At 41.0% G+C, this 20088-nt stretch overlaps 1 protein-coding gene and 1 pseudogene across 1 annotated transcript; one reads left to right on the forward strand and one right to left on the reverse strand.

Moving 5' to 3' along the window:
* Positions 1-2249: 2249 nt before the first annotated feature.
* On the reverse strand, positions 2250-4652 carry LOC115684324 (uncharacterized; annotated as a pseudogene).
* A 610-nt stretch (positions 4653-5262) lies between these two features.
* Positions 5263-8761, forward strand: LOC115684329 (GDP-mannose transporter GONST3). The gene is made up of 2 exons (XM_030609066.2): positions 5263-5651; positions 7345-8761. Exon 2 carries the CDS (start codon positions 7346-7348, stop codon positions 8432-8434), a length of 1089 nt encoding a protein of 362 aa, XP_030464926.2. The 5' UTR covers positions 5263-5651; position 7345; the 3' UTR covers positions 8435-8761.
* The last annotated feature ends 11327 nt before the right edge of the window (positions 8762-20088 follow it).

The raw sequence follows: 20088 nt of genomic DNA on the forward strand, positions 1-20088 counted from the left end.
AGTACCCCATACTAGCTGATAATATAAATAATGCTCTTTTTCTATAAAATATATTTATATAATGCTCACGTATTACCAAACTATGGACAAGATTGTAGTTTAAAATGCGAAGAAAATTATCATATTTACTCAATGAATCTCTCGTGTATAAGATCCAAACGCAAGTAAATTTCCTTATCCTACACCGATTTAAGTCTATTTCCTTAATTAACTCGTGATTATTTTCTTCCATTACTGCATTTTTTTTTTTCATATTCTTGCAAATGTATAGATGTGTATATTCCTTCTAATGGATAATCAAAAAAGAGTTTGGAAAATGACATAAATGGTCCATAAACTTTTGACCAAATGTGTAATATGAGTGTAGCCCATTAACTTTTAATTTGTTCAATATGTTTCATGAATCTTTGGTACATGTTCAATCTATTCATTGAAATATATGAAAATTTTCAATGCTGTCCTTTGATCAATTCAAGTTCATGGACATCATGGACAGTATTGAACATTTTTATATAGTTTAGGGAAAACTTCGAACATATACCCAAAGTTCAAGTACCATATCGGACAAATCAAAAGTTTGGAGACAATATTGCACAACGGGTTAAAATTCACGGACTGTATTAAACAAACTAAAAGTTTAGAAGTCGCATCATACATCGGGGACCTTTTGTGTCATCATTACTGAAGAGGATAGAGGAGTTGCATCTCCCTCACACGTGCTAATATTTATTTCATAGCAAAATTAAAAATCCAATTTCAAGATGATTCGCCTTAGAGGTGAGCATGGTCCGGGCGAGCGGTTCCCAAGATGAATCGAGAATCGCCCGCTAAGGACCGGTTTCAAGAAATTGAAACCAAATCATCCGGGAACCGGACCGCCGGTCCGGTCCGATTTTCGGGTGGGTCCATGGAACCGGTCCCATCAAGTTTCACACAAATGGAGGTGACCGAGAATGAGAGAGAGAGAGGCGATGAACTGCTAAAAGCGCGACCGTGAGTTGATGGAAGTATGGTTTTCACTTTTCTAAAAGTGTTTTCTTTTTTTTTTGGTTGAAATTTTCTTAAAAATTATATATATATATATTACCGGTCCGATCCGGGTGGACGGTTCCACGCCTAGAACCAGAAACTGGACTGGTACTCACTAGTTTTAGTAAATTAGAACCAGGAATCGGACCGGTCCCCACAGGAACCGCCGGTTCCGGGCCGATCCCGGTTCCTTTACACACCTCTAAGGGTGCGCATGGCAACGATTTTGTACCCGGAAACTGATTCTGCTCAGAAATGATTATTTTTGATTCTGTGCTCGAAAACGATTTCTAAACATTTGAAGGCGTTTGACAACTGCCCAAAATTTCTATTCTTATAATAGAAAAAAGAACATAAATGCGTTTGGTAACTACACAAATTTTCTTTTTATTAATAATATTTTAATAATTTCTTGAATTTTTTTAATATTTCTTTATCTTTCTCTCCTTTTTTTTCTTTTTTTTCCTTTCATTCCTTGGCCATGGTCGGCCGCTGGCGTCTGCGACCGGCCACAGGCCAGGGCCAGCGAGGGCGTTGCGGCCCTCGCCGCCGCCCTCGCCGTCGCCAGGGGGTGGCGACGGTGAGGTCAACCTCGCCTTGGCCGGACGAGGCTCGACCTTGGCCAGATTTGGCGTGGTCGGCCTTGCCATGGCTGTGTAAAGCCTCGCCGTCACGATCGCGAGCCGCCCTCGCTAGCCACCGGCGAGGGCCGCGACACCCTCACCAGCGGCAACCGAGAAGAAGAAGAAGAAGAAACCAAAAAAGGAGAAAACTAAGAAGAATCAGAAATGGAAAAATTGTTCCAGAATCAAGAAGCTACTTTTTTTTTTTGCTTCTTGATTCTGTTCCGAAACTGGTTCTGGGAATAATTTTTTGCAAATTTGCGCCCGGGCACAAAAATTTTAACAAACGGATTTCTGTTCCCAAACTGATTCCGCGAACAAAAGAACAGAAATTTTCACTATTTTGCAACTTGCCAAACGACCCCTAAAGTCGCCCTCCTTCCCCCTCGCAAAAATGGCGCCGTTTCGCTCTCCGCTCTCTAGCTGGACACACTCACTCTCTCTCTCTCTCTCTCTCTCTCTCTCTCTCTTTGCTGAAGCATTTCGGGCTTCTCCTTTCGCCAAACCGCGAGCTCGAACTGCCGAAGAAGAAGGAGGAAAATCGCGGACCCGAAGCTCGATCGCGCGCCGTTTCCTCATAAAAAGGCAGCAAGGAAATATCCGTCACTAGTATTTACAAAGCAAATTGTGCCTGCAAAATAACATCTTCTTGCCTCATAAAAAGATGAACACTTCACATGAAAGTCACACAAAAGACCTGCTATGAGGAAAGGGGCAGGGACAGGGGACTAGTTAGCATCTTTAACAATAGTAAGGAATAAGGGAGGCCTAGCGAGAGTCTCTTCATCGTGGAACCAGTGCACGTCTTCCTTGAACCTAAAACACAGTGCACACTCTTGTCTTAAGGCCTGCATCAAAACCCACTGAGGTGGGGTTCCACTTCAACTCATTTTTGATAAAGCCATACCCATCTTTCCCACTGTACTTGCACAAAATGTGGAGCAGTTGAAGAAATAAAATGGAGTACAACAGAGTCAAATTACCAAAGACTCATCTTCGCTCAAGATTGTAGGATAGCCAGCAATACGTGACTCAAAATATTCAACTAGTTGATCCAAGACAGCCCTCTCTGTGCAAGGACTCACCTGAAGAAAACATTTGACATTTCACAAATTAATTCTTGCCAAAATGACATGAGAAGACTGACGAAGCTTCTAAAGAAAAACATTATTAGTGAACCCTCTTCTCTTTGGATATACAAACAGTATTACATGGAGTAGTATCAGTGAACTACACATGAGGTCACTCTAGGAGATGCATCGAGAATCAGAAAAACCAAAAAAACCAAAAAAGTAGCCAAAAACTAACGTGTAATCCACCAGAGTTTAATCTGTTATTCAGACTATATAAGCTAAATGCTAGATAAATGATATATGAATTAACCACAACATGAGAGCACTTCAAAACTAAAATTGATTTCAAAGGATGAAACTTACCGGACAGATTGGACCTTGGGATGAAATGACTGACTGCATATCCGAAGGATCTGAAACATAGCCCAATCGCAAATAAGGAAGCATATCAAACACAGCTTCCCTTTCCTTTCTGGCGTACACCAGCACAACAAAGCAATGCAATACTCATGAGAGGCAAATCCAAGCTACTAATTTGCTGCAAAAAGTTTCATACATAAAAAACTTGTTTCGAAAGCTTTCCGTTCCATTGAGCAACCATTGTTTTATCCTGATATTGAGGATCCTCAGTATTCAAAGAAGCCTAAACAGACAAGAAGGAGGAAAGCATATCAGAATGTTTGACAAGCATATGATGAAATGGCACGGAAAAGAGCAGCCACTTTTACCTCAACCCCAAGCCGATCATAAGAGTTATCTTCATCAACAAAACTGTAATTCAAAAGCAATCTTGAGTTAGGCTGCGGTCCACACCTTAGACCAAATATAACAACCATTAAGATTGCATTGAAGTGCAGAACAAGGATGCCATAAGGATCAGCAAGAAAAGAAGGAAGACCTCGATTTTACACTGAAAAGCCAACTTCAGCAAGAGAAGAATTCATACCAAACAGCTAATGGTTCTCCAGCCTTATATGCACGATCAGCTACTAGTTCAACAGCACCATCAACAGCCATCAGCATTGCCTTGCAATTGCTTCTATATGCTAGCAATGGGGGACCAAGAGGAACTAAAGCAAATCTTCGCGCAAGACTGACTTTCTGAATCAAACAGGAGTCATCTGATTAAACAACTACAAAATGTAAGTTATCTAGTGAGAGCAACATTGCTTATTTCCCCATGCAAAAGGTATGGAGAGCAGCACCTGGAAATGCACCACGCAAGATTGAATTGCCACAAAGGCTTGCTTGAAAATCTCAAACGGAAAGGCCTCAGTCGGAATATCATGAGGGTATTGCTACAAAATCAAAATAAGTAGACTCACTGAGCTAGCATAATTACTGGCAAAAGTACAGAAAAGAAAATTACTGGTGATAGGAACTGGACAGACAAAGTATAAGAGCAAAAATTATTACCTGAAACAAAGAACCAGCCATAAACCAAACAGTGTCGAGCTCATGGTATTCTCTTCTAATCCCTTCAGCCCTCTCAAGAACTTCGGCCTGATGCCTCGACACAGAATGTAAAGTTTCAGACTTTTGAAACATAAAACAAATAAATAAACTTTGATGTAGTTGTCCAAGTATTTATTACAGAGCAACCACAAAACATAGCACTGTAGTACTTTTGTTGGACTGCCTGTTAAGTAATCAAGTTCAGATTCTGCCCACAAAAGCGGAGATTCCAATGCCATCTGGCCCCTTCCTCGCTGATGATCAAGCTCCCTTATGTAAGGGTACCAGAAAGACTTCTTCCCTCATACATTAGATACAAGGCCAAGTATGCCAACTCTGACAATTTGTTCGGCTAGTAGTTCCGCTACACAGAGGACCACAACATTCAACCAAATTATGTGCAGGCTAAAACCTATTATACTTAAGGCTCCAGAGAACATTGGCGAGTTTAGCTCAGTTCAGTTACAGGCATCACCACTTTATCGAAGACAAAAAGGGTGCAAGATAAAAAAAAAAAAAAAAAAAAACAAATAAGGCCCAAAAAGCAAAATCTCTTTCTAATACTTGCGCCTCCCTGTAGCAAAACTTCAAGGACATCCACTCGTGATCAGACAATGTGGAGGCGACGGCGGTCAGAGGTTCGGGACCCAGCCGCTATTGGGCGGGGCTTCGTTTGAGAAGAGAGGGGGAGCGCTGAGGAGATGGAGGAGGAGAGAGAAGGAGGGTGAGGCTGCCATTAATGAAGAGAGAGAGAGAGAGAGAGAGAGAGGGGAGAGACTTGAAAGAAGGGGCGTAAGGTTTTTAGCGGGCAGACTAGGCGTGCAGGGCTAAAGGGAAAAAAAAACATTAATTTTTCGTGCACAAAATGCGGCCTGGCCCGCCGGCCCCACCCGCGCTGCGTGGACCACGCGGCGCCGCGTGAGTGGTAGGGGACCACGCTGACTTGGCGGTCCGCGACAACCCAATATTTTCTCCCTCCTCGCAGAAACGGCGCCGTTTCGCTCTCCGCTTTCCAGCTGGACTCACTCTCTCTCTCTCTATCTCGCTGCATCGCTCCTGGCTGAAGCATTTCGGGCTTTCTCCTTTCGCCAAACCGCGAGCTCGAACTGCCGAAGAAGAAGAAGAAGGAGGAGGAGGAGGAAAATCGCGGACCCGAGGCTCGATCGCGCGCCGTTTCCCCGCCGATCTATCTCGCTCCCCTCGCGCGCCCCTGCCGGAGTCCGAATCCGACGATTCCCGGGTCCGGCATTGATCCCCGTCCCCCTCCCTCCGTCGTTCGATCTCGCCGAGAGATTCGGAGTCCCCCCCCCGGGGCGCTGAAGGGAAGGATTCGGGTGCGAAAGATTTGGGAGGAGAACATGCTGCGGCAGTGTCGGATCTTCGCTCGCGAGATCGGAGCGCGATAGAGCCGATCGGCAGCTCAGCCTCTCGCTCTTGGGATTCCGACGCGGGGAGAGGCGAGGCGCGGAGGGTAAGTTTCTTTCTTTCGAATTAGTTCGGTTTTGGGAATGCGTTGCGAGGGTTGCGACGTTTCTGGGGGTGCTTTTTGTTGGGATGATTGGCGCGAACGGGTTTTGGTTATGGGCTTGACGAGGTCGAGGAGAGGTTATGGGTAGGAGCCGTTGCTGCTCTGTTCGAAGTCTGACGTCGAAATCTTGCGCACCTCTTGCTGGTATGGGGCATGCTTGTGTTGGAGTGCCCAACCTGTAAAAAAGCCATATTGGGCATGGTGCAATCTTCACTTTCCCCCAAATTTCACTTGCTCAAGCGTGAAGTACCGATGCCCGCTTGCCAAATGCCTTACTTTTGCAAAGAGAAATGAGTGCTTCTTTTGCTGTATTGCAAGAGCCCTTGATCTTCTGATTGTTTCTTTTTACTGTATCGGCGTGATAAGTTAGCAGATACCCGGTTTTGGTCTTCCTTGAGGTGATGAGCCTCGCTTTTTATTGCTATGAAGTTATTTTTACAGCTTTTGCATGTTTTGCCGGGAGATTTTGAGGTGCTGTGAGAGAATGGCGCTGGGTTATTGTGTCTTCTATGCTTCTTTTCAATACCCATTATCAGTTATATAGTGTACACGGTTGGTTCCTTGGTTTAGACCGTGGCCAAAACTTGGATTGGCGTTTCAACCTCTTCTAGAAGTTGAAGGTGCCTTTTGATATCTGTTATCTCCGAGAGTTCTACTTATAAGGGTAATTCATGTAGTCACGTTTTAGTGAGGGTGGGACCGGTGGGTTTTTCGTGTGGTGAATAATCATGCCAGAGTTAATTAAATAATTTGAGTTGATGAAAACAGTTGCCCATTTTTCCTCATATAAACCATTTGAAACTTTTCTTCTTTTCTTTTCAAGTGGAGGAGTCACTTCTGTTCAGCAAAGGCTCAATGGCGAAGGCTCTAATCACAAATAATATTAGGTGTTGTTTGGGGATATTGTGGCTTTGAGCTTGTTTTCATTAACTATTAAAGTTTGATTTTAGTTGATATTAAACATCTCAAATCTTTAACTTTATACCAAAACTCGCGCTAAAAATAAATTAAAAATTTTATTTATAATAATTAGAAATTCTAAACCGCTTAGGAAGGTGGGAAAACAAAAAGCAGAAAACTGGCAGACTTAAAGCTTTAAAGCCCCCTGAAAACCCTTCTACTCTTTGCCTCACCTCATCCGAAGAATCATTCTCGGGTTAGTCTATCTGATTCTTCATCTCCTTTCTTTGCCACTGCTTCATTTATATGGGGTGTTCATAGGTCATTTTTCTTGGGACAGGGCAAAATACTGCTAATTTGTTTGGCTTTCTATGACCTGACCCAAAGCCAAATTCCCTAAGGGCTTGTTTAGTAATTGGGACTAAAGTCAATGGAATGGGAATTGTCTCCTCATTTCTATTCTTGACACCTTTTTGGTTGATTGGAACTAATTGGAATAGAAATTATTACTTGCAAAAGAAAACTGCTCAATAGTGTAGATGGTGATGAATTTTTTACTTGCATATACATGTAGTGCGTATCGAGTTGCAACTTAGTAGCATTTCCTCTAAACGTTTCTTTCAGGAAGTTACTATACTTTCGTTTCACGTTTATTTGTTTGATATCTGGCTATAAAATTGGAGAGCACGTTTACTATAGGGGGAAAATGGGTTTTTGATATTTTCCTTTTCCACAGGATGTCTACTAATAAAGATGTGGAAAATCCAAAAGCTGAGGAGGCTCTAGTTGATACTGGAGCCTCTTCTTGGTACAATGCTTTGCTTCACCAAGCCTCAATTTATGGTATAGCTGCTGGGTACTGCATCTCAGCATCATTGCTCTCAATCATCAATAAATGGGCAGTTATGAAGTTCCCTTACCCTGGTGCTCTGACTGCTTTGCAGTACTTAACAAGTGCTGCTGGTGTATTTGTCTGTGGTCGGTTGAAGCTCATAGAGCATGATTCACTTGGTCTAGTGACCATGTGGCGGTTTCTGCCTGCAGCTATAATTTTCTACCTGTCTCTCTTCACCAACAGTGAGCTCCTCCTCCATGCCAATGTTGATACATTCATCGTCTTCCGTTCTGCAGTTCCCATGTTTGTTGCCATAGGAGAGACTCTTTTCTTGCATCAACCATGGCCTTCGATGAAAACATGGCTCTCATTGGCCACCATATTTGGTGGAAGTATTCTTTATGTGCTTACAGATTATCAGTTCACATTCATGGCATACAGCTGGGCTCTAGCTTATCTTGTGAGCATGTCCATAGATTTTGTGTACATCAAGCATGTGGTCATGACCATCGGACTAAATACGTGGGGTCTTGTGTTGTATAATAATCTTGAGGCTCTTCTACTGTTTCCTCTGGAGCTTCTTATAATGGGTGAATTGAAGAAGATAAAGCATGAAATCACCGATGAGTCGGATTGGTACTCCTTTCAGGTGGTTTTGCCCGTGGGATTATCGTGCATATTTGGTCTAGCGATTTCATTCTTTGGGTTCTCCTGTAGGAGGGCAATTTCTGCCACTGGATTTACAGTGCTTGGCATTGTAAACAAGCTATTGACAGTTGTGATTAATCTTGTTATCTGGGACAAGCATTCAAAACTGCTGGGAACAGTGGGGCTTTTGATTTGTATGATTGGAGGGGTCATGTATCAGCAATCTACAAGCAAACCTAAGCCTGAGAAACAAGTAGAAGCCAAAGAGAATGAGGAGGAACAGCAGCAGCTAATTCAGATGCAATCTAGCAAACAAAGCTCCGGTGATGATGAGGAGAAATGAGTGTTTCCGTGAAATAAATTCATTTCATTTGTTTTCACGCTTCTGTGTCAAAATATTATGGTGGATTGTCCACACTCCATAGTTAGATTGGTCTTGAGCAGCGTAAATTGCTCTGCTCTTTTTGTGAGTTACCATGCCGTTTAATTGGCATCCTCATCTCGGTGTACCGAGTCTCCATCATATCTGATGAGAAATCTAGATAGACGGTTCATTCCTTTGCTATATCATTCTTTTCTCATTCATTCCAGTGATCTAGTCAATACAAACAATTATAGATTGTTCTCTTTGTTTACTCTTAAATGTTACATGTAGTGATTAGATATAATAGTGTGATGGCCTAAGTAGCCATTTTAATTGTTGCAGGATATTGCATGCTTTTGAAAAGTGGATTGAATTGATCTTCGTCAGAGTTCCTTTACTGATAGTTTTAGCTGCCATGAAGCTTTGATGACACTGCATGCACAACCCATATTTGGTTCCCCCTCGGATTGGCTTAGTGGGGATTAATCTTGCTATCTCATACTTGGGCAAGCATTCAACAATTGCTAGGAACAGCGTGGCTTTTTGATTTATATGCTTGGTGCGCTCGTGCATCGGCAATCAGCAAGCATGCCTAAGCTTGTAAGAGAAGTGTAAGCCAAAGAGAAAGGAGAAGAACGGCGACAGCGTAAACAGGACAATGATGAAGGATGAGTAGACAATCGTTCCTTATGTATGTTTTCTCATTTTCTTGTCTGCAGGATATTTCAATAGATCGTAATGGTGGGTAGCATCCTTCATCCGTGGACTTGTACCAAGCCTGTCGCATCCGGTGACGAATACTAGACAGGTGTTGTACTCGTTTCCGACCATTGTTCACTTCGATTGTTGATAAATCTCAGATGCAGTCACACTGTTGTGATAGCTCAAGTGGACCACTTACAAGAAATTGCATGACTTTGAATTTTGATCCCATTGATCTTGGTTAATTTTTCAATCTGCTCTTTCGACACCAAGGTAACATTCTATTCATATCCTAATCTAGATTGCATCCCCCATAGGTTTTCACACAGGAAGGTACGAATGCCACCGTAATTTAATTTCTAATGTTGTTTAGTGGCGGTACAATCTTGTAACGGCAATAATTTCCTCCAATCCGGACCGAAGAAAACTCCATTCAACCACGTCTCCGAAAGTGGGTCATGAGATATAGACATCACCCATATTCAAACTCAACCAAAATCAAATGTGTCTGTCTGTTGAAACTCACCAATCAAAGACTTGGTTGGAGAGAAGTTTTGCATTACACCGCATCAGCCATGATATAGCAAACGCATTCTACTATGTTTTATAACTTTCAACATCCACTAGAAGCACTCTCTCTATTGAACAAACTCCATTGCTTTCAATTATTCAACGTTTTGCACACAAGCTTCAAATTCATGTGCGAAGAACTACTGATTTACTCAGTAAATGGGTATTGCTCGTACCTAACTCTACAGTCCGTCACCTCAAGTTGAACGCCGATGCTCAGAAAACATTCGTGGATTATGTAGTCGTTAGCATACGATAGACACGTGATGCAATCCCCCGGCGTAAGATCATTATTGCAAGTCGCATGGGCGTAGCACTTAGTGCCATCAGCATCCGGAGATGAAGCATAGTAGTTATAACTTTGATCGGCCGTATTTATCTCTAGATCGTGGAGAACCCCTAGTACGTTAGCCCCGAAGTTGTCGCACGCTGGGAACTTAAAGCCATTGCATTGTCCTCCCTTTGTTTGCTTTCCACTCCAATTCAAAGAACAACGTTGTAGCAAGCAATAATAACAATGCCTGCTACAGTCACGAGAACAACGCCACGAAACATCTCCCTATAATATTCTTGTCAAGCATTTGCGTTATCAAGATTAGCAAGTTAGAGGATAATCATGAAATTTGATTCTCTTACTCAAGGTAGATGTTTACCAAATACTATACCTTTGAATCCGAGTTTTATCAATGCTTATTTGAAATCATTCGTTGATAGCATTGACATTTGGATAGGATCATATTTGGTGATCTTCTGTAGATTATCAGCAATGTTCTTATTTACCTCACTTCTGATGCTATTTTGTAATCACCAATCAAAATGTTCAACTTCATTTCCCTTACTCTATTGATTCCTTCAAATGTGGCTTTGGAGTTGATCCCAAATCTCTTTAACTATCACGTATGAAGAAATACTCATAACTTTCAGAAACAATGCACAATGTACGAAGTAAATAACTTTAAGCAATTAGTGCAGGTCTTCTCTGAATATTGTGAAGGATAGGAGTAAGTGGAACTTGAGGTTGTTCTTCTCTAGTCGCATATGCGAGTGTAGGAGCTCCATTCTTTTTCTTCCAATAGTGATTGCTCTTGCTATCATGGCCTTCTTGTTTGCTTTGTTTCCAACCATTTGGTTGCTCATCACGATCATCGATCTTGTTGCACCTAACATATCATTTGAAATAGATGTGCTAATTGTCGTGGATGAACACATTGATGAAATAGAATTCTGGTTATATTTTCTCTTGCTTGTGGTGAGATCGTGTAGGTTGAGAAATGAACAAGACGGACTAAAGACTTCGAGATAGAACAAATTTTTGTTAAAGAACAATCTTCATAAACAACATTACTAGAAAGTAAGACTGCTCATTTGAACTGGGATGATCTTCTATCCAAAGAACTTAATCAAAGTAATTAGAAAACTCTTTCAAAGCCAAGAAGGAGGGTTTGTGAAATTTTGAAAGTAATGAAGATCCTTTAGTAAAATACAAATTTGGAAGACTTCGATTCAAAACAAAGAAATCCTTCAAAGTAACAAAGTAATTCCTGAAATCTTGAGTTTAAAGAACAGATAATCAACAAATAGAAACTTGTAAAAACACCTCTCGTAAAGTTAGCCATAACATTATTTTTATGCTAAGAAATAAAAGAACTTCTAATAACGAGCAATGAGGCTCTGATACAAATTATTGGAGATAACATTACAATCTAGAGGGGATGAATAAGTTGAATGAGAAATTATAAAGAACTTTTATGAAATACGGCAAGTTAAACTTCACTATCAGCATAAATAGTTTAATGTAATTAGGAGTGTTACTGATGAACAAAAGAACATAATCGGATGAGCTGATAGTAAAACAAATGGAAGATAGCACGTTGAGTTTTATAGTGGTTCGGCTTTATCCTTAAGCCCACGTCCACTTCCAAGACTAACGACCATAACAAGGCTGGAATCCACAAGTAATCAATACTGCAAGTTACAACTGGCAAGTGTTGTTTCTTTCACAGGATAGATCACACTATCAGGATACAACCACTGCTCTTACACTTATACACTTGACTCTACTATGATTACAACTAAGTAGCACCACACAAAGACATTATCAGCAACATAGTTGCTAACAAAGCAAAGAAGAAGACTCAAGAGCTATATACTCGGTTTGTTCGTTTCCACCCAACCTCACTACTTCTCTTGGATTGAATATATAGCCATCCAACCTTAGATAACCATTTGCAACTCAACTCCATGAAGTAGCTGTTGGTTCTACGTAACAATTAGCAGAACGGCCCCTCTCTATTAGTGGCAGTTTCCTAAACTTGTCAGACTGCTCCTATCAGTGTTTGTCTTCTATTATAATTGCCATAACTGCTTTGATTTATCTCTAGTACTCCCGATGCGAACTACAAGCCTTTGTAATGGCTAGTGTCATCTTGATCAACGTTCCAATTAGATGAGCAGATGGCCAGCACCTTTCGGGACTTGATATCAGCTCGATCCCTTACCCAAAAAAAGGTGCTGATTATCATCAGTTTGTTTATGAGGTCCATTTACAAATTCGTGTGGAATGACTTCTGATCAATCATCCAATGATCATCTTGGCTTCATCAGCTTCCAAAGACTTCGAAGGACATCAGGATCCCCATTGATTCCTCGTCTTCACTAATTGATCGAGTCAGCTTCCAAAGACCTCCAAGGACATCAGCATCACTATTGATTCCTTTGTTCACTGAACTCACTAGATTATTGGTATTGTCATTGTCTTCCAACCTCATTTGAAGAAAATTACTCTAGCCAACAATCTATTATCCCAATAACTATCCGTTGCATTTCTATCTTCTAGTCCTTCCAAACATATTGATGATTATGACTCTACCAAGCTATTTACCTTCACAAGTGTGGTCCTTCCAAGTTTCAATGAACATCACAATTCTAGACTTGTTCACTATCACCAATGTCCATCTAACTATTCACCTTTATCTTGGTCCTTCCAAGCCATTATGAACATCCCCGTTCTTCAATTATCCCTCGATTAAGGTCCTGTCAACTTGTTCACATTTTTAGATATCCTTCGAGCATATAGATATCTCTATGCCCAATACCTTGTTCACCTCATATATTGGCAGTGTTCCTTTTATATCGGCAGATCATTTCAGACTATGACAGAGCACTCGGAATCACACATGATGGTATATCATTTGTCTAATGGTTTGTGTATATATCACTTGGTACTACACCAATACACACATCAGTAGCCTTTAATTGTCTCTGTCATTGTTAAACCAACATAGGGAATTTTCCCAACAACAACAGGTATAGTCCATGAGAATAACGCCACTTTGTAGTAATCTTGTCTTGTCTATTTCTTTACTTACAGCAAAGTGGTTCAGAATCAAGCATCGGGCTGTGCAAACCGGACCTCTGACTTTTGGTGATTGTGAATTGCACATCCGATACTTGTGGACTGGCCATCTGACCAGTTTCCAAGGTGCATTGGACTTTCGGTGCCCAATTTCCAGGGCTCGAAAACAGGTGTCTGGACATCCAAACTATGCCAAGGTTGAAAATTTAGCCGTTTTCTAGTATGTGTAAACTAGTATGGGAAGTGAGAAACAAGGGATCCCTAGTCTCAGGCTCCTGCTTGCACAAAATACACATTTCATCTACATGACTTCACTTTCTCGTTGTGTCTTTGGTCCGCAACCAATTCAACGAAAACCATGTTTAGGAAATTTGGCCTAAACCAGATTAGTTTATGCCGAGGAACCCAACTCTAGTTCGTGCCTCAAGAAGATCACTGTGTCTGCAGAACAAGAATTGGGACACATAACACCACAAATAGCTGATTGAATAGCAACTAGTGCCTAAGATCTTGATGCAGGCCAACCCCAATCATCTCCAGCAATAACATCAACCTCTCCGGCTTCTCTTTCAATAGTTGAATCACAGATAACCCCTTGGAGGACATCTATCCAATAAAATCCCTGTTGAGAGTAAAGGTCCGTTTGAAAATTTGGCTCCGGGTCAACATAGTGAAGTGAAGAAGACAACGGAGACTTTGACCGAAAACAAGTGTGGGACTCGACAGAGCTCTCGCTGATCATGGCATCGTAGAGACTGTTTCACGGACCAAGCCCAAAAAAGGGATGGACCGTAGCCCAAGAGCGAGCCAGCCCGGAACTGACACCGCGGCCCATGGGGGGCACAACCGTAATTTCGGAGGAGCGAAAACCCTAATCCTCCGTGACCGAAAGCATATAAGAACGGAGCAGAGCCCTCTCTCATGATCTTCTTCCTCTCTTCCTTTTCTATTTTTCTGTCCTTGTGTGTCCATGTGCGTGGTGACGATGGAGGGCTTTCAAATGAATTTTTACAGAGTATAAAGAAATGGCTATGGTGATGAGGTTTTCTATTGATCTGGTTCTTGTGTAGTTTCATTTCTTCGTTACTTTGTTCTTTCTCAATCCCGACAATGTATGTTACATACGGCTTCAGGATTCCTCTCAGTTTGAGCATCTTCCTCCAATCATAGCTGCTGTCAGCTTGCTTGTTTATTGATTGCACTGCCATTTTCTGATTGGCTGCCATATTATTGCTTTGAGCCAACAAATTGGAGGCCTATTTAGGAGTTGAAGTTGGCCTTTTATGAACTTAGATTCTTTAACTTTTTCATCTTCTATTCCGCAAGTCAATCCCACGTTTGTTTTTGCAAAGTTATTTAGTAGCTTGTCCAACAAAACTTAAAACATTATGTAAAGGTTAAGGTTTTTTGAAAAAATCATAAACAAATCTACATGTCAATATCCGTGTATTTCGCAAGGTTTTAGGTAATCTGAGTTGAGGAAAAGTTAAAAATACATGTATCGAAACTTAAGATAAAGTAAAAGGAAAATGTAAAGGCACTTGGTAATGGCTGTGGTTTCTTTAGGGCAATGACTGCAAAATCAGTGTCACTAGCATTGGAGCATTCATAAGGGGGCTTATCTAATGAATTAATTAGTTGATCCTTGCAATTGATCAAACGTAGATTTCTCCAACTTGAATTGTAATTCGCCGTCTGATGAGAATTTGTGAGCTCAATCATGCTTCTAAATGAGGAGCCGAGAATCCTCTCTACAATCAATCTCTGACTATTTATGAAGTTTGGCTCAAGATAAATATAACGTCGAAAAACGATACATTCTTCTTGAAGCATTTTCGTAGCATTTGACGAATTGCGCAATGTGCTACCTCAGTTCTTCGATTATATAAATCTAATGAAGGATTTAAATGGGACACAAAACTGTTTTATGACATGATCTCTTAGGGTGTTCGTCAGGAGCAATTGCAATTGATTGGAAAATGTAGATTCATCAGTAGCAGCTGGGATCATCTGGGTGGGCTTTTGGTGAAAGCCCAGACCTTCTTTCAAGTTCATTTTGACTCAGGACAATCGTTAGTAGTAGGAAGATTGGATTCTTTGATCTAACATCTGGTTCTGTCATCAACCATCCCCTACAAAGTCTTTTCGCCTTCTTGTTCTTTTTTCAGCATAACAGTCATGCTTACACTTGATTAAAGTGCACCTAAAAAGAATTAAATCCTTGATTACAAATTCAAATTGAAGCAAAGAATGATTAGAGAGCTCGGTATTAAAGTGCCACTTGGATTCCGAGAGAAGGGGAAATAATTGATAGCAAGTATTTGATTAAGTGAATTACTTCAGATTACATAAGATTTGTATTGAGTCACCAAAAGCATGAATTTTCCTGCAATTCCTGCATCGTGATTGGGTTTATTTTATTGGTCATGTACACCTATAACACGAGGAAAATTAATATATAAAACAAGTTTCTTGCACTAAAATATATTTGTACCACCTAATTTGACGGACTCATGTAAATCGCACGGAATCAATCAATTTTTGTTATCTAAATTCCATTTAGTAGGATGCCAAATTGATCGATTGGTACTCCACACTGCCCGCAATCTGAAGGTTTGCAGTCGGTGAGCCGGTCATCACAGTTCATCGAAATACTAGCAGTCAAGAAGTATGGAACATGCCTCATCCAGGCAATGCAGCATGAGCAGCTCACAGGTTCACGACATGGAATCTAAATTGCCACCTCATGCAAGACTAGGAACAGTGTGGCTTTTGATTTGTATGTCTGGTGTGGTCATGCATCAGCAAGCAACAAGCATCCCTAAACTTTTACGAGAAGTAGAAGCCAAACAAAAAGCAGAAGAAGAGCCAGTGATCAGTAGAGAAACGAATGTTTCCACGAAAGTAGAATCACTTCAATTTGTTTTCTCATTTGCTTGTCTGCAGTTAGATTGTTCCGATCGGTTTAAACTGCTTCGATGGCATCCTCATATGTGGACTTGTACCGAGCCTTCGTCAGATCCGACCACGAATCTAGGCAGATGTTGCACTCATTTGCTACCATTCTTTTCTCATTCATCCCATTGATCTTGACAGTAAGCATACTCGATGGTGTTCGCTTTGTTTGTCGATGAACCTCAGATGCAGTCATCACTATTGTGATAGATTAAGTGACTCGTTGCAAGAAATTGGATGATTTTGAATTTGATCCCATTGATCTTGGTCGTAAATTCTTCATTGGTTTTGAAGTACTTGCACGATTGTCGCGATAAGTGCCGTTACAGAGACAAGGAAAAGCTTCTCACTCAACTTCGCTCTCTTAACAACCCGAAATCTGTAAGGATGATGAGTTCCATATCCTCATCTAGATGGCATCACCAATATGTTATCACACAGAGTGGTACAAGTGTGGCGGCTATTTTATTTCTAATGTCGTTGCAGTGGCGATTCAATTTCGTAACCGCAATATTTTCCACAACTTGGATTGGAAAAAACTCCCTTCAACTACGTTTCTGATAAGCGGGTTGCGAGCTATAGACATCAATCACATGCAAACTCAACCAAAATAAAGTGTCGGAGATACTCAAGCTTGTAACCCATCAATCGGAAACTTGATTGAAGAGAGTTTTTTCCGATCATGATTGAAACAAAACATGACCCTTGTTGCGAAAGTCCTATGTAGGTCTCTAGATGTCCATAGAGTCGGTACCAACCGTTTGATTGCCCCTCCTTGAGGAAATTGCAATTGTCATGGACCGGTCGCTTACACATACTCAGGTGGTATAAGAGAATTTGCTTGGCGGATCTTGGCTAGCTAAGTGTTCATTTTCAGCTTCCATTTTCATTCCCCTAACTGTTTTCCCCCTCTTTTTATGTCTGCAATTCGATTTTGAACTCTTGTTCTCCAATTGAGTTCTTCCGGTACTTGTCATCAATTCTGCTGAAGTGGTTATGTTAAGTCGACGTGGCAAAAGTTGTCGTAGAGTGATGAGATGGCGCTAACGTGGCAGCTCACATCAGAACAAAAAAAGAAAAAATCGAGTGATCAAACGGGAGAGAGTAATGTCTGTCACCTCGCCCCTCTGCCAAAGGAGAGGGAGGGTTACCATCCTCATCTGCGGTCCCTCTGTATGTACTATCGGTGTCGCGTTTCACATCAACTTGACGTGGTGACGTGCCGGGTTGGCACTGCCACACTAGCAAAAATGACAAAATACTAATTGAAAAATAATGAAAAAAAAATGTTTTCACGTGGAAAGCAAAGGCATTGTACGATGTTTTCTAGCTTTCAACATCCACGAGAAGCACTCTCTTTATTGAACAAACTCCAGTAGCTTGCCAGCATTCAACATCTTGCATACAAACTTCAAATTCGTGCGAGAGCGACTTATAACTTATTCAGTAAACGGGTATTGCTCATACCTAACTCTGCAATCCTTTGACCGAAATTGAACGCCATTGCTCAGAAAACACTCGTTAAGTATGAATATGTTAGCGGTTGATACACACGTATGGCAATCCTGCTTCGAAAGATTGGAATTGCAATTTGCGTGGCCGTAGCACTTGGTGCCGTCACCATCCGGAGATGCGTTATAGTAGTTATAACCATGACTGGACGTATTTCTCTCTAAATTGTCAAGAACCGTCAGTGTATTAAACTCAAAGCTGTCGCCCCCTGGGTCAATTATGCCGTTGCAGATTTTGTACACCACAGTTGTGTTCGGATCGCCTTCAGCAACATCGAAAACGAGGAGAAATCCAGCAATGAATGCCAATATTTGAACAGCATCCGCGGTTTTCATCTTCATTTTCTTGTTTTCGATTGTCCTCCTCTTATTCAGAAACCGAGCTCAATGAACTCTATAAAGGCATGTCTCTTTAGGTTCCTCCGCCTGTGTCCCTGTATCTATACATTTTGTAGCCATTTCTACTCAACTTTACTCTTTGGATCCGATCAACTTTCTTTGCTTCCCACTCCAATTCCAATGAAGCAATCATTAATCACAATGTACAAAATGTAACACTTTTCCTTCTTTCTTTATGTAAAAGACAAGTCAAAATCCGAATACACAATGCAAACGTGAATTTGTTTGCACTTGGTTGACTTTGATAGTCACATTAGTATTGTAAGTGATCCATAGTTCATTCTCTCTCTCTCTCTCTCTCTCTCAGTAAGAGTACACCTTTCAGTTGTTTTTAACACCAGGAAACCTACCCTTCCAGTTGTATTTTGAGTGAAACTGTCTGGGCTATGTTGGAACAATGGTGTCTCTTCTTGCTCTTTCCTACAATATCCATTGATTCTTTTCTTTGGTTTGATGTCTCTTGATTCTGTCATGTCCAATTTGAATCTCTCTCTCTGTGTCAACGCGCACGATGTGAAATAGCTGACTTTGTGCCATCCAAAGAACAGCGTTGGAGCAAGCAATAATACCAACAACGGCTACAGTCCACGAGAACAACGCCATGAAACATCTCCCTATAATATTCTTGGCCTGTCTACTTCTTTACCATACAGGATATATTTTCCATCACAGTATGCTCCACTTTTTCCAATTTTCGTTAAAAGATGGAGATAGTCCGAATGTATTTAGCAATACCCTAAAACACATTTAAATGAAAAGAAGAACAACTATTTTCAAAATTGACATTATGTCCAGATATATAACAGTTCTTGGGTTTTTTGGTTTTTTTTTATGCCCAATAAAAGGGAAGAGGGCATAATACTCTTTCTTTACATGGAGGCTAGTTTGTGGGGCCAGATTAGAGCTCTCTTCCGGTTAGTGCATGGCGGTTGGTGCCTGTTGCGAAATTTGGTCATTGGAGTCCGGATTATCAAAAACAAAGAAAAAAGAAAAAAGAAAAAAGAAAAAAGGAAGAGGGTTTGGAATACCAGAAGCATATCAAGGTGGTTCAGAATCGAGCGTCGGGCCATGCGAACCGGACGTCCGACTTTTAGCGATTGAGAATTGCACATCCGGTACTTGTGGACGGGGAGTGTGACCAGTTTCCAGAGTGCATTGGACGTTCGGGGCGCAATTTTGAGGGCTCGAAAATAGGTGTCTGGACATTTACATTACACAAAGGTTGAAAACTCAACATTTTGTAGGTTGTCTAAGCCAGTTTGGGAGTCATTTTATGTGAATGAGACTGCTAAGGTCTTGGAGGGCTTACGACACAAATAATTGCTTATTCAAGCTGTAATTGTGAAGTATGTCAAAAGTGAGTTGAATGTATCAGACTGATGCAATTTGTAAGAAAGGGTGAAGCTCAGATTGCTTGTAACTGTACCCAAAGAGTTGGCTCCACTTCAATAAGCGAGCCTAGGGCAGTTTAGAAGGTCATATTTCATCAACAATACACCACTTTCTCATTGGGTCTTTAGTCCGCGAGCTACCTGATAAAAACCATGTTCAGCAACATTTGGCTTAAACCAGATCGATCGATTTATGCCAAAAACCGTAGTCAGATTTGGGCCACGAGAAGATCACTCTGTCTGCCGGAGCAGGATCAGGGCCCATAAAACCACGAATAGCAGATTGAATTGCAACTAGTGGCCTCAGATCTTGATGCAGGCCAACACCAATCATCTCCAGCAATAACATCATCCGCTCTAGCTTCTCTTTGAAGAGTTGAATCCTGGATAACCCCTCAGAGGATTTCTATACATTATAATCCCTTGAGAGTGCCTCTCAGTTTGAGCATTTTACTCTACACCTAGCTGCTGTCAGCTTGCTTTTTTTTTATTGTTTTGCACTGCCATTTTCTGATTAGCTGCCATGTTATTGTTTTGAGCTAGCAAATTGGAGGGCTACTTAGGACGTTTTAGGAGTTGAAAATGGCCTTTTATGAACTTAAAGTCGTTGACTTTTTCATTTCCTTATTCCACAAGTCAACCCCATATTTATATTTGCAAAGTTAATTAGTGGCTTTTCCAACAAAACTTAAAACATCATGTTAAATTTAATTTGTTTTCAAAAATCATAAACAAATTTGCATGTCAAAA

Source organism: Syzygium oleosum, unplaced genomic scaffold, assembly GCF_021117445.2.
Source record: "Syzygium oleosum isolate NSW1041296 unplaced genomic scaffold, Sole_v2.1 Sole_v2.27, whole genome shotgun sequence".
NCBI classification, from domain to species: domain Eukaryota; kingdom Viridiplantae; phylum Streptophyta; class Magnoliopsida; order Myrtales; family Myrtaceae; genus Syzygium; species Syzygium oleosum.

Bases quoted from the DNA above. Each gene is read 5' to 3' on its own strand.
- LOC115684329 (XM_030609066.2), top strand. From the start codon at position 7,346: ATGTCTACTAATAAAGATGTGGAAAATCCAAAAGCTGAGGAGGCTCTA.